A 15,273-nucleotide genomic window follows, 5' to 3' on the forward strand; every position below is an offset into this window, starting at 1 on the left:
CTTACCCTCTGCTGACGGGGGTGGGGGAACTTCTTCATCCCCCTCAGGTTCGGGCGGGGCAGCCTGCTGTGCAGCTCGCTCTACCCTGGGTGCTGTTGGTGGTTGTGTTGTTTCCTTGACCTGGGGTCCTGAGTATAATAGATTAGTTTGTTATTCAACACCGCACTCAGCAATATTCCTGCTATATGACGGCAGCACTTTTTCTGTAAACTTCACAAGAACTACATAAAAAAGTCTGTCCCTGAGTCAAACATTTTGAAAAACTTGTGCACGTACAGCAAAGTACGGTCATAACCAACTCCAAGGGGACCACTAATATTCGTTCGTTATAACTGTAGTTGGTTGTAAGTATTTCGACTGTCAGACATTGCAGTTATGGCATAAAATACAGTACATAAGTAAATACATGTTATAAATATATTATTGATAGTTTCACTGACATACAGACACTAGAGTCAATTGATAATTGAGTGTGGACAATGTGCCTTGAAAATTCTTAAATATTCCTAATCAATCCCCATATCAAGCAAATTACCTGAAAAGAGATATATATTTTTATAGTATGAACATTATGAAAGAAACCTGTTGATATCTGTTAAATGCTTGAGAGAGTGAGTGAGTGAGTGGAGCCATTATGCTGCACTTAGCAATATTCCAGCAATATCACAGCAAAGGACACCAGAAATGAAATCTTTGAAGAAAACAAGTTGTAACAATCTGTTTATTGTCAGTAATCATAGTTCTTTTCCGTTTCAACAATTGTCTGCTTCAAATCTGTAACAGATTGACTGGAAAGGCCTGAAGCGTACCACATTTTTCATGTGAGAATCCCAGATGTACATCTGGTCAAACACTTCGGAACATCTGTGTATATTTCAATCTCTCACCTCCAAATTCTGGTGGTGGTGGAGGCATCTGAGTCAAGTCTATAGGTCGCCCGTCGCCCGCCGCAGCCTGGACACTGTCAAATTGCTGGAGACAAGAGATGGGTGCGTGAGGTAGGGCATGTATACGTCAGGCTGTGTGACAAATGTCTGCTGGTACTCCCATGTGTTCACTGCACAACTTAAAGCCCCACCCTGACTATAAATAGCCCGCAAGGTGGCAGTGTTTCAGTTTCGAACAATGACTGACAATGTAAACACAACCGAGTGTCGGGAGACGTTTTTTGAAAACCATACGGGAACTAGATCACCATTGACCGTCAAACTTCGTATCAACTTGAATGACAAACCATGGATACAACAAATGGCTCCATATCAAGATATATGTCAATAAATTTTCTGTAGTTTTATCCTAAAAAATTGAATCGATCGTGTTTGGCGTCTGCATCGATCACAGTGGGCGGAGCTTATTTACGTTTGCGCTATAAATAGCAAAGCACATGGTCATGTGTACATGTGGCACATTTAATGCATTTGTGGTCAAAGTGTATTGTGTTGTATATATTTACGGCAGAACAGCAGCAGAACATCAGTTTCAGTTAATGTAACAGTAACGATACTTAAATACGAAATTGACGACGCGATTCTTTCAGTTCAAACCGAAAATTACAGATATTTGTTTAGTTTTGGTCATTTGCATTCAACAGTTAGATTTGTGCCACACAATAATCAGTTTATATTCATAAAACGTAAATTATTACAGAGATTTTTCAACTAGTGTTTAGGAAGGGGCCTAATTTGAAGCACCAGAAGTTGCGCCAATATTTCTCAGCTTGACTACAATAGATGGATATGTTACGTGTATCAACATAACAATGCACATAAGCAACTGGTAAATAAGTAACGAAATATACTTGATGTTTTGGCCTACAGAAGGCGTATCCGGATAATATTGTACATACGATAAACGAAAACTCCAATACACATATTCCAAGACAACTTTATTTATGAATTTCCTTTTCTTTCACAGAATTTTCCCACACAAGTTTGATCATTAGATGCACACTTGTCCAATGTATTTTTTGTTCGGGGTATTTGGATACACTTCGCGCACAAGTTTTAAAATACAATCTGGGATCCCTTTCCCGTTTTGTCCACACCAATCCTTCATCTGCTGCAACGTTTAATTCCGTTTCTTCAAGTCCAAGTATCTACGATCTCTCCCAACACTTCGTTTATTTAGCTCAGTCCAGAAACAATGTGTTCGAATCGACGAATTTCTGCAACATGGTGGCCGCACCATTCCCTAACTGCGATTGCCTGTGCCGTGTCACGCATGGTTGACAAAAGAAGTGTGAACATACATATTCGGCTTCATCTGGTTCCAAAATGAAATCTAGCTGTGACACTGATTCACTAATCCCAAGAATCGGCACTGAATTTATCAAAGTTTCTGTTGCACTTGCAAGGGCGGGAAGAGAGGCGCCATCTTGTCGATTCGAGTTGTGAATCGGAATGATGTCATCTTGAACTGGAACTTTCTCCACGATAAAGTCACCAATGTCACAATCGAAATGACCTAAGGCTCCCTGATTATCGCGAACAATTCTTCGTCAAATTAGGCTTCACATGAAAATGTTCTGTTGATCATATTGAAGACAAGCGAAATTGCAAAGTTTTTGACAGTTGTAAGCAGCAACTCGATGCCCTCATGGGGCGTGGTTTTTTCTAGGGGATCGCGTGTTCAGAAAGGCGAAAATAAAAAGTTTTAGAAAGTAATAAAAGAAATACCCAGTGCAATGAAAAAGTACCAAGTACAGGATATTTTTTAATAATAATATTCACGAAAAAAATCTTTTCTAAAAATGCAAAATAATTTATTAATTTATCCCAAGGTCGTAACCCTGATCACGTGGTAGGTATTTGGAAGGAATCTTTGCGATGACGCCGTGAATGAGGCCGTGTGTGTTACATTGTTGAATTCAACTGCCCAGGAAGATTGTTGAGGCATTGACATTATGACAGATGCTCGTCATGGATGGAGAGAAAAATGTATCTGAGAGAAACATTGTTGCTTTGAGCTTCGAGACAAAACACTACTGCCGAAGTAGCCAGCGACCTGAATGTAAGCTTGATGAAAGTAATGTTGAAACCCATTTTCACGCACCTGACAGAATTAATGTGAACAAATATTTATCTGAACATCGTTTCGTAGTCTATGAGGCTGTCCGTATTTGAATATTTTTATCTCCATTCCGACGTGAAATAATATAATGTCTTCGTGTCTCAATTTTGCTGCCGCTGTGGAAAATTGTGCACCGATCTAATAAAAGAAATACTACTAGATCTACAATTGCACTGTCATAAAAGAACCAGGTCAACTTTATCTTTGTTCCCGTGTTTATTAAAAATTTGTTTCCGAAAAAAAGCGAATCGATCTACATCATAAATTAATTCATAGACTAGATTCTAGTACCAAGTGTTGAACCTTTTTTAAAATGTTATAAAATAACTTACACAATTATTGAAAGACATTTTTTGATAAGTCTGTCATATATTTTATTTCGTCCGCCCGCTCTCTGATTAGTTGAGGCTTGAGGGGAGAAACACATACAAAAAATATGGATGGCCTTATGCAAATGACACTTGGCATGCCAATCAACAGGGATCTGGGTCACTGGGACCCGCCAAGTTTCACGGATCGTGTTACCTCGGCATGAGGAGCTTCATCGGACAAGTGAGACTTTGCCAAAATACATTGCTACTGGGCAATGAAAAAACGACAAAAAACTACTTTGATCACTTGAAAATATATTTGACCATTACCAGGGTTTTTTACACGATCTTTGTCATCCAGATTCAAGATGAGGCAAGACGAACACAACGAAGAAAAACATTGTTGAAATCACCGATTACTGTATATATTGTGAGAAATGCTATTTATAAACTGCAGATATACCGCACACCACAGGATAACGATTGGTGCCCCAACACATATTATGTTTCTTGTTCATTTACACTGCTCATATGCATCACGACAAACGAACGTATTTCGTTCTCGTCCAGAGATTTAGAACTATGATTTGTGTGTTGGACTGTGTTGGGCAAAGATTAGTTTTCTTACAGATACATTTTAGTAAAACATACGCTTGTACACATGGTAAGATAACAAACACATATAAACATGATGAACAGGGCCGTGTTCCACAAAGCGATCTTAGTGCTACGATGATCGTAAGCCTTTGTTAAAATATGGGGCTTACGATCATCTAAGTGCTAAGATAGCTTTGTGGAAGATCTTAAGTACCCTAAGTATTTATCTTTCTAACACATTATAGTCTTCAATAGTCTTCACAGGTTGCCTAGTATCAGCTACTACCCATCTTGAACAGCCATTGTGGCTAACAGATCCACATCACGTCTCAAGTGGGAGATATGGGGGCTCATCCAGCTCTAGACGAGTGAGTGAGTTTGGTTTTACCCCGCTTTTAGCAATATTCCAGCAATATCACGACAGGGGACACCAGAAATGGGCTTCACACATTGTACCCATGTCGGGAATCGAACCCGGGTCTTCGGCGTGACGAGTGAACGCTTTAACCACTAGGCTACCCGACCGTCCCTGACTCAGGATGAAGGCTGTGTAGGCATGACTTACTTTACATATCTTGACATATCTAGCAGCAGTGGGGAGATCATTGTTCTTCTTGGCCATCAGGGCAGCACTTCTGTACTGGTCCCGCCTTGTCTGCAACACCTTCAGCTCACTGGCATCTGCACAAGTAGAGTAGAGTGAGTGAGTAAGTGAGTGAGTAGAGGTGAGTGAGTAGAGGTGAGTGAGTGAGTAGAGGTGAGTGAGTGAGTAGAGGTGAGTGAGTGAGTGAGTAGAGGTGAGTGAGTGAGTAGAGGTGAGTGAGTGAGTAGAGGTGAGTGAGTGAGTGGAGTGAGTGAGTGAGTGAGTAGAGGTGAGTGAGTGAGTAGAGGTGAGTGAGTGAGTAGAGGTGAGTGAGTGAGTAGAGGTGAGTGAGTGAGTGAGTAGAGGTGAGTGAGTGAGTAGAGGTGAGTGAGTAGAGGTGAGTGAGTGAGTAGAGGTGAGTGAGTGAGTGAGTAGAGGTGAGTGAGTGAGTAGAGGTGAGTGAGTGAGTAGAGGTGAGTGAGTGAGTAGAGGTGAGTGAGTGAGTGAGTAGAGGTGAGTGAGTGAGTAGAGGTGAGTGAGTGAGTAGAGGTGAGTGAGTGAGTAGAGGTGAGTGAGTGAGTGAGTAGAGGTGAGTGAGTGAGTAGAGGTGAGTGAGTGAGTAGAGGTGAGTGAGTGAGTAGAGGTGAGTGAGTGAGTGAGTAGAGGTGAGTGAGTGAGTAGAGGTGAGTGAGTGAGTAGAGGTGAGTGAGTGAGTGAGTGAGTAGAGGTGAGTGAGTGAGTAGAGGTGAGTGAGTGAGTAGAGGTGAGTGAGTGAGTAGAGGTGAGTGAGTACTTTGCAACGTGTACCCATGCATGGTGAAACTTACACCTGACGATATGGTACACCTGCTCATTTATAGATTCATGTTTTAATAATATTTATCCAATAACTCCCTGGGTTAGCGTTACAGTACCACCTGAAACAATGCACTAAATCTGATGGTGTGATTGTATTAGAATAAACTAGGTTCATAGCACCAGCACCTTGTTACTAATGTAAGCCTGAACACATGGTGTTCATTTCTTAGAAGCTGTGACACTTGACTGAATAACTTCCATGTTATTAATAATAAACAAAGACCCACTTGCTGCTGGGGCTGCTGGGGCTGGTGAAGTCACAGGAGGTTGTAGAGGCACAGTCGGCTGCACACGGGGAGCTGGAAGTCACAAGTATTGAAACAAGGGTTAGTGTCACCATGACATCCAGGGTCCTGTACTACTGATGTACCAAGGGGTGGTTGTGTGGGAGTGGTATCATGTTTAGGTGGGGATGTACCAGGGGATGGTTGTGTAGGAGTGATATGTTTAGGTGGGGATGTAACCAGGTGATGGTTGTGTAGGAGTTATATGTTTAGGTGGGAATGTACCAAGGGGTGGTTGTGTGGGAGTGGTATCATGTTTAGGTGGGGATGTACCAGGGGATGGTTGTGTAGGAGTGATATGTTTAGGTGGGGATGTAACCAGGTGATGGCTGTGTGGGAGTGATATGTTTAGGTGGGGATGTACCAGGGGATGGTTGTGTGGGAGTGGTATCATGTTTAGGTGGGGATGTACCAGGGGATGGTTGTGTAGGAGTGGTATCATGTTTAGGTGGGGATGTACCAAGGGGTGGTTGTGTGGGAGCGGTATCATGTTTAGGTGGGGATGTACCAGGGGATGGTTGTGTAGGAGTGGTATCATGTTTAGGTGGGGATGTACCAAGGGGTGGTTGTGTGGGAGTGGTATCATGTTTAGGTGGGGATGTACCAGGGGATGGTTGTGTAGGAGTGATATGTTTAGGTGGGGATGTAACCAGGTGATGGTTGTGTAGGAGTTATATGTTTAGGTGGGAATGTACCAAGGGGTGGTTGTGTGGGAGTGGTATCATGTTTAGGTGGGGATGTACCAGGGGATGGTTGTGTAGGAGTGATATGTTTAGGTGGGGATGTAACCAGGTGATGGCTGTGTGGGAGTGATATGTTTAGGTGGGGATGTACCAGGGGATGGCTGTGTGGGAGTGGTATCATGTTTAGGTGGGGATGTACCAGGGGATGGTTGTGTAGGAGTGATATGTTTAGGTGGGGATGTAACCAGGTGATGGTTGTGTAGGAGTGATATGTTTAGGTGGGGATGTACCCGGGGATGGTTGTTTAGGAGTGGTATCATGTTTAGGTGGGGATGTACCAGGGGATGGTTGTGTAGGAGTGGTATCAGGTTTAGGTGGGGATGTACCAAGGGGTGGTTGTGTGGGAGCGGTATCATGTTTAGGTGGGGATGTACCAGGGGATGGTTGTGTAGGAGTGGTATCAGGTTTAGGTGGGGATGTACCAAGGGGTGGTTGTGTGGGAGTGGTATCATGTTTAGGTGGGGATGTACCAGGGGATGGTTGTGTAGGAGTGATATGTTTAGGTGGGGATGTAACCAGGTGATGGTTGTGTAGGAGTTATATGTTTAGGTGGGATGTACCAAGGGGTGGTTGTGTGGGAGTGGTATCATGTTTAGGTGGGGATGTACCAGGGGATGGTTGTGTAGGAGTGATATGTTTAGGTGGGGATGTAACCAGGGGATGGCTGTGTGGGAGTGATATGTTTAGGTGGGGATGTACCAGGGGATGGCTGTGTGGGAGTGGTATCATGTTTAGGTGGGGATGTACCAGGGGATGGTTGTGTAGGAGTGATATGTTTAGGTGGGGATGTACAAGGGGATGGCTGTGTGGGAGTGGTATCATGTTTAGGTGGGGATGTACCAGGGGATGGTTGTGTAGGAGTGATATGTTTAGGTGGGGATGTAACCAGGGGATGGTTGTGTGGGAGTGGTATCATGTTTAGGTGGGGATGTACCAGGGGATGGTTGTGTAGGAGTGATATGTTTAGGTGGGGATGTAACCAGGGGATGGTTGTGTGGGAGTGGTATCATGTTTAGGTGGGGATGTACCAGGGGATGGCTGTGTGGGAGTGGTATCATGTTTAGGTCGGGATGTACCAGGGGATGGTTGTGTAGGAGTGATATGTTTAGGTGGGGATGTACAAGGGGATGGCTGTGTGGGAGTGGTATCATTTTTAGGTGGGGATGTACCAGGGGATGGCTGTGTGGGAGTGGTATCATGTTTAGGTGGGGATGTACCAGGGGATGGCTGTGTGGGAGTGGTATCATGTTTAAGTGGGGATGTACCAAGGGATGGTTGTGTGGGAGTGATATGTTTAGGTGGGGATGTACCAGGGGATGGTTGTGTGGGAGTGATATGTTTAGGTGGGGATGAAACAGGGGATGGTTGTGTAGGAGTGATATCATGTTTAGGTGGGGATGTACCAGGGGATGGTTGTGTGGGAGTGGTATGTTTAGGTGGGGATGTACCAGGGGATGGTTGTTTAGCTGGAGATGGCTGTTTAGCTGGAGATGGTTGTTTAGCTGGAGATGGCTGTTTAGCTGGAGATGGCTGTTTAGCTTGGGTTGGTTGTGATGGATTGATATAATGTATACATGGTATAGGTGGAGACATACCTGGAGATGGCTGTTTAGCTGGAGATGGCTGTTTAGCTGGGGATGGCTGTGTAGCTGGGGATGGCTGTTTAGCCAGGGTTGGTTGTGATGGACTGACTTCATGTTTAGGCGAGGACTGCATTGAGGCAGCACCGAGCGCTACAGGGGGAGGAATCTCAGTCTCATCAACAGGTTGGCCCGACTTAGCTCTCTTACACATGTCGGTCAGTGTCTGGAAGAAAACCAAACCATGAGGTACCCCATGGAGGTTTAGGTGCACCCAACATCACGTGACAAGCTACACTACCAGTACACACTTTCACACACAGAAACTTGCAACACCCAACATCACGTGACAAGCTACACTACCAGTACACACTTTCACACACAGAAACTTGCAACACCCAACATCACGTGACAAGCTACACTACCAGTACACACTTTCACACACAGAAACTTGCAACACCCAACATCACGTGACAAGCTACACTACCAGTACACACTTTCACACACAGAAACTTGCAACACCCAACATCACGTGACAAGCTACACTACCAGTATACACTTTCACACACAGAAACTTGCAACACCCAACATCACGTGACAAGCTACACTACCAGTACACACTTTCACACACAGAAACTTGCAACACAAAACTACATGGGGTAAATGTCCACCAGGTTCCTCCCTCACCCATGAAGATATACCGCCGCTATGCAACGTAATGCTGAGGTGTGCCTATTTATTGCAGCACAGCTATGGAAGGTCAAATGAACCCTAATGTCTATGCATAAACATCTACCACTGCCTGCCAGTAAAGCAATGTGGAGAGCACTAAGTCACAAGGCCACACTTTTTTAATTTTATGTTTCACAGATTTATTCCAGGTTTTCCACACAAAGTTGGTTAAAATATAATGAAAATAAAAAGCTATGTCAGTCATTTATTTATATATATGGAAGTCATCCTGCAGTGGAGTTAAACCGGCAGCTGGCATCTTGAATAACTCATAAAGATAAGGACATGGAATTTATATGTACATTTTACAGTCAAGTCTCATTAATCCGACACTCGTTAATCCGACAATCGGCTTTATCCGACACTAATGATTGGAACCAATTAAATCAGTGCTATTACTAAGACACGTTAATCCAACAGTCTCGCACTCCGACTCCGACACACCTATAATTTGCAACCAATTACCCAAACCACTCATTAATCAGCGTACTCTGTGGTCATCTGCCCATGAGTACACAGCCCGTGTTTTGATGCGAGACAAGTCGGCTGGTAGCTGCATATAACAACGGCTGCAGAGATTAACTTGATTAACAATAAACAGTTAATGATTTAAATAAAGAAAACAGGATTAATCACATGCTTAGATTACCTCAATCTAATTAAAATCAGATATAAGTTCTCGCTATGGGACGCTGTAAACGCAAACACTGCTCACCTTCAACCCCCTGTCGAGTCTCCTCTGTTTGGAAGCGTCTCCTGCAGCCTTGGCATTGGCGGAGGCCTGCTGGTACATGACCATCCTCTCCTGCAGCAGGACCGCCTGGTCTGAGGAGTTGGAGGAGGGCATCTTCTCGGGGGTGGGGGTAGACTGGGGTGGGGAGGGGCTGTCACCTGCATTCAGATCCTCCAGCTCAGCCTTACAACAAGAAAGTGAGTGAATATTTATCCAGAAAGAATCATAACCTGAGAAATGTCAAAAACATTTTCGGGCTTCGAATCCCATTCAAAAATATTATACAACCAATCAGACTGAGGCATACACTGCTCTTTGTTCAAAAAGGCAGATAGAGGCTGAAATTATCCCACGAACACAGGATACAGTATGTACAAAAGTATGTATACTTATTCCACTTCCACAATCAACAGATCCAAGATACAGACTGCACAATGGGCTCAGCCCTCCAGAGTAAACACTCCCTCTCACAACCAGAAATAAACTGCCCCGCTGCGTCGAACAATTACATCGCAATCTCATAGAATCTATATACACACACAACACAGAATGTAAGGAATCCAAGGATACCAACAAACCTTGAGCGTCAACAGAAACAGGACGCATTATCATGTGGAATGCAAAGGAAGATAACTCTGTATTTGGATAATGTGGAGACCGCAAGAAAATATTTCCAAAAACATAACTTTACAGTTATTTTAAGGCTGCATTAGATAATACATAAACAACTCACCAGCAAGTCTGGGTCCTCAGTGTCAGACAGCTCTTCATCACTGCCGATGTCTCTCATACTCTCAGCAGCCATGTTGTTAATCACGGACATGTCTAGTGGAGCTGCAAACACAAACCAATGTTGGGAACAAAGTTGTTCTATAACACTGCAGTCAGCAATATCTAACAGTTTCACAAATCAGTCTGAACCCGGCAAACCAGTGATTAATAGCATGAGCAACAATCCACACCAACTAAGTGTGATGATTAACAATCAGTCAAAACACAGTGGTCTCTTACGACAGGCATAATTTAATAGTTGACTTTGGGCGAAAAAAGTCCAAAGTTTACTTTGTTACATTTTGTTGCAGTGTTGAACTCAATTTAATTGTATTTTGTAATGTTATGACTATGTTATATTATCAGACAGTAATATGTAATTTGACAAATGTAAAGTAGCTTCCCTTTGATAAAGGGCAATTACTCTAGTGAGTGGACCTATGAAATGCTACAAAAGACTATCGAAGTTATCTTTGTGCTTGAAACAAATTGTCCTGAAAAATCATGAGGCTATAAACTAGTTAAGCCAGTTTCAAAGTTTCAGATTGAACTATATTACCCGCTGACATTGTCTGACCGAGCTTGTGACCTTATGTACCAATGAGACTACTGTGAAAACTTGCAATATTTAGGTACCGTTTGATTTTGGGGGGCAATCAAATTTCAGAATGACATTAAATGACAAACATCATAAACACGGTAATCACACTAAATACAATGTTTATTCCGTCTACAGGATATTTATGCACCAAACGCATGATAACCTCTATATCTCTATTATGTCATATTTGAACTGTTTGAATCACTGCACTCATTGTAAGACTTAATGATGTTTACAAAAACAAAACAAAATGTATAATATGGATAAAACATAGGAAGACAAATCCTGATTCATCTCCAGGATGACCACCAACCTTTCCTCTTGGCCGCTGGTCTCTTTACCTCCCCACCAGTCAGAGCTGCCAGCTCCGCCTCCAAGTCATCATCATCATCCATTCCCCCGTGCATTGTGTCATCCTCTATACCACCAAACCCCATCTGGTCACAACAAACATCACACAACGGTTTCAGGTGACGACAAGAATACATTATAAGTTGTACCAGTCTCACGAGGGGTACATGGGGTTTTATGTGCATATTATGCATAAAACCCCATATACCCCTTGTGATCGTACTTTATCTTGCGGACATGTTTTGAAATGACATTGTAAGAGAATTAAAACAAATTCAAAATTGACATAAAACACCTGTTCAATTGAGCTGAGGTTAGCTTGAGCTGTCATTGACTCGGACAAAGCTAGTGGCTTTTTGCTTCGATAAGGGATTTATTCTCCCTCTCAGATATCCATGTGCAGCCTGTTTTCTTTGAGGATTCCACATGAATTAAGTTAAAACCGAATTTGTTTTCATTGAAAATAAAAATGCTTTTATAAACTGGGGCTTACTATATGATGTGCCAAAGCCTGCTATAGTTAGTGAACAAATATTGAAAACTGAGCTTATTCAATAACGTTGCGCGTAGAGATGATAGATCACTGAAAGGAGCTTATGCTCACTCGGTGACACAACGTCACAGGACAGTGTTCCGTCGTTATGACTGATAGCAAAATACCACAAATTACATCATAGGATATTGTTATTTGTTTGAAAAGCTTGTGGTACTGTATTCTTAAGGTAGGCCCAGTTTAGAATAAATAAAGTATTATTGAAGTAAGTGTATATACACCAAGTGCACTATTATATTATAATTGGTTTTCCTAAGGCAAATCAGCTACTTAAACATTAGACCAGAGACCATTATGATAAAGTAAGTTATGTTATGGTCTCTGAGTAGACTAAACATGCTAAACCCATGAGGACTGTGTCAATTCTTATTCTAAATGTGCATGATTAGTTTATTTGTGTGCATGTGTGTTAAATGTCTGGTTCAAAAAAATGTGTGATAGTATAGTTTCAGACGGCCTTAGTTATCGTGATTACTCGCACTTTAACAAGGAACCCAGACATTGCAAATACTCAAATGATAACTTGTTCTTAACATAAAGTCTTCTTTCAATAGTGAGAGACATGTTTTATAGTTGTTCTTGTGATTAATGAGAAAATTATAAATGTTTCTTCAGCATCCAAAAACCCATAACACAGGGATATGTGACTATGGTTCTCTGGTAAAATGTTGTACTATTTAATCACTACAGCCTATCAAGTTGGCATCGGTAGTTCGTTCTCTTCTACTTCCAATGAATATATGCCAATACACACATTATTTTTAGGCGATGACATTAATTATTTGTATTTTTGTAAATAGTGCAGAGGAAACTCTACCTTGCGATTGACACGTTACATGGTCTTGCTCATAAATTATTTAAAAATCTAGTTTCTACTTTGGAAATTATGCAATACAAGCGATGTCGAGAGGTAGGAAATGATCATATTGTTTAGGCATGTTGTATGTACATTCTGAGTCGTAGATGTCAAGCTACACAAATCAGGAAATGATGCCGATAGTGATTCACTGTCACACGCCGCTGTCAAATACGCACAACGACAGACAGGTGAATATGAAATGAGTAGGTGGTGAAAATAGATTACTTAGACATAGAACTAATATTCACTTGATTCATTAACGCTGTCCCCTTCCTCGATTGAGTCTGAGGCGCATCTTTCTTCTTCCCAAACATTGCTTTCGTTCTGCTTGTTTACTTTCCGGAAGTACCATGAAATACCAGAGTTATGTCCCTTCACGTAGCACCCAAGCTCCTCACAGCGATAGTACGTTCCCGGAGCTCTCTATACTATAGACTGGTTCCCGGATCCTCCGCTTGGTGTCGCTGCACTTGTTCCGCTTTTTCAATCAGTCTGTCGCAGGAACGAACGGGAACCAGTCTATCTATACTTTTCTTCCCAGCGCGTGACACCTTCGTTACACTCTCGGTATAGAGAGCTCCCCGAACTCGCTGTGAGGAGCTTGAGCGCCACCTGTGGCAACAAAGGGGCATAACACAGGCTAAGCTGGGCCCCGTCTCTAATATCACAATTGGGGCAAGTTGACGACTCGCATAGGGAGCCGGGAACCAGGCAACCTCACCATACCACCATATTACAGCAATTCCTGTTTCATGGGGCGGTGGGTACAGGGTTCGGTTCCCAACGTAGTGAAAATCGGTGAACATTTCTAGTTTTCCCTTTTGTTATTTTGCCGGAATATTGCGAAATACGATGTAAACCACACTCACCCCTGGTCCTAGCCGAGAGTTGCGACGGGGTGACGTGATGTAGGGTCATGTCTTGACTGTAGAACCTCATCGGGGCTCTCAGCTACCCCGTTCCATGATTATCTATGGCGTTCGTCTTTCATGTATTTGATAAATGTTTATAGAAACAATTGAATAAAATATCAAAATAAATAAAATTAGATGATGTGACGTTTAATTCATATTACCAACCGTAAAATGTATCTTTTTTTCTGCACTATTTTGATTTAAAACAAGGTTGTAGTAGCTCCGCTGTTTTAGACGGTGTCCTGTAAATAATCGAGTCTGGACAAGGGACCCGTTCCACAAAGCGATCGTAAGTCAATGTTAAAGTATGGGAGTTACGACCCCTGTCCATTGGTCAGTTCCGCAAAGCCATTATCGTAGCTAAAGTGATCGTAACTCCCATACTTTAACATAGACTTACGAGTGTCGTAGCGCTGCGTTCGCTACGTTTAATAGTAAAGTAAACAGTTTTAAGATTTGTGTAAGTAAAAATAAAAAGAGTGTTAAGATCAAAGTGACATGATGTTGGAACGGAAATAAGATAAGATTTGAATAAATCTTGTTCCTCACTTATTATACAAGATAGCTATACAAGTAACTATACAAGACTAGAACACGGTGAAGGGGTTCACGCTGGTGCCATAATAGCCACAGGACAACTTCAGATGAGCTTATTACATATGCACGTGAACTCCGATGGAAGGTCACACATATATTAACACACATATGAACCAATGAAAACCATGCTCACTTAAACTGTCATGTTCATAATGGAGAATCCACGTGGACATTGTAACCTGTCATGGAGGATCCAGGTTAAAAAAAAAACCCAGACCCAAACGAGACATCTTACTTGCGATGTATGGAGAAGACCTCTAATGCGACACTGCCGACCAATGACGACATTGTCAACCGAATAGCACCCCAGCCACACAATCACTAGTCGTCAGTGTTCCTGCTTCATATCTGATTCAGAGAGCTGGAGACGAAACTACCTGCATCAACTGAATCTTCGACGAACAGATTTAGAGCTGAGACGCATTAAAGACAACCTGCCTACATACTCCACAACATTCCGATGTTCGAATCCATGAAAACCAACATGTAACAGACACAAGATCATTAATTTTTTTACATAACTTCAATTATTAAACGGTGACAATGTATATCTATATATCTGTCTTGTTTTCTTTGACCAGCACCGAACTGTTGAAAGTACTTGGTACAATGATCCTCAACCGGAACCGAACTGTCAAATCATTCTTGAGCGCCCAAATCCAGGACCAGCACTAAACTGTCTAATCCCCAAATTACCTTTAGTTTAGATTTTCGACACTTCGGGCCGACACCACATTATCTTATTTGGTCAATTTTAACAAAATGTTTCCATGATGATTTTTCCTACGACGCTCCGAACTCGGGTACCCAGACGACGTAATTAACGTTTGGCACAAAACTGCGTTCAAGAAATTTTGTTTATTTGTTGTTTAACGCCGCACTCTGCAATATTTCAGCTTTTTGACGGCGGTCTGTAAATAATCGAGTCTGGACCAGCCAATCCAGTGATTGACATCATGAGCATCGACCCACGATGATAATTGAGATACGATGACATGCATCAACCAAATCAGCGAGCCTGACCACCCGATCCCGCAAAGTCGCCTTTTACGGCAATCATGGGTTGCACTACTAGGCGACTTTGCAGCTTTTCTTTATTGCAACAGGATCACTCCGCCATACGTCATTCCATTCATT

At 42.4% G+C, this 15,273-nt stretch overlaps 1 protein-coding gene across 5 annotated transcripts in view; it reads right to left on the reverse strand.

Moving 5' to 3' along the window:
- Positions 1-13,205, reverse strand: part of LOC124113061 (coiled-coil and C2 domain-containing protein 1-like) — a 63,875-nt gene extending 50,670 nt beyond the window's left edge. The window contains exons 1-10 of one of the 5 annotated variants that reach the window (XM_048399860.1): positions 12,874-13,199; positions 11,176-11,299; positions 10,224-10,324; positions 9,473-9,673; positions 8,041-8,251; positions 7,917-7,965; positions 5,646-5,722; positions 4,543-4,658; positions 888-972; positions 6-128 (exon numbers count right to left, since the gene is read on the reverse strand). In XM_048399860.1, the coding sequence (XP_048255817.1) occupies positions 6-128; positions 888-972; positions 4,543-4,658; positions 5,646-5,722; positions 7,917-7,965; positions 8,041-8,251; positions 9,473-9,673; positions 10,224-10,324; positions 11,176-11,299; positions 12,874-12,939 (1,153 nt within the window). In that variant the 5' untranslated portion in view covers positions 12,940-13,199. Of the gene's footprint in view, positions 1-5; positions 129-887; positions 973-4,542; positions 4,659-5,645; positions 5,723-7,916; positions 7,984-8,040; positions 8,252-9,472; positions 9,674-10,223; positions 10,325-11,175; positions 11,300-12,873 lie in introns of all 5 variants that reach the window. The other 4 variants (XM_048399861.1, XM_048399859.1, XM_048399863.1 and 1 more) reach the window with 4 other exon arrangements.
- Between the last annotated feature and the right edge of the window lie 2,068 nt (positions 13,206-15,273).

The sequence above is a fragment of the Haliotis rufescens genome, unplaced genomic scaffold (assembly GCF_023055435.1).
Source record: "Haliotis rufescens isolate VD_foot unplaced genomic scaffold, xgHalRufe1.0.p SCAF_2, whole genome shotgun sequence".
Taxonomy (NCBI): domain Eukaryota; kingdom Metazoa; phylum Mollusca; class Gastropoda; order Lepetellida; family Haliotidae; genus Haliotis; species Haliotis rufescens.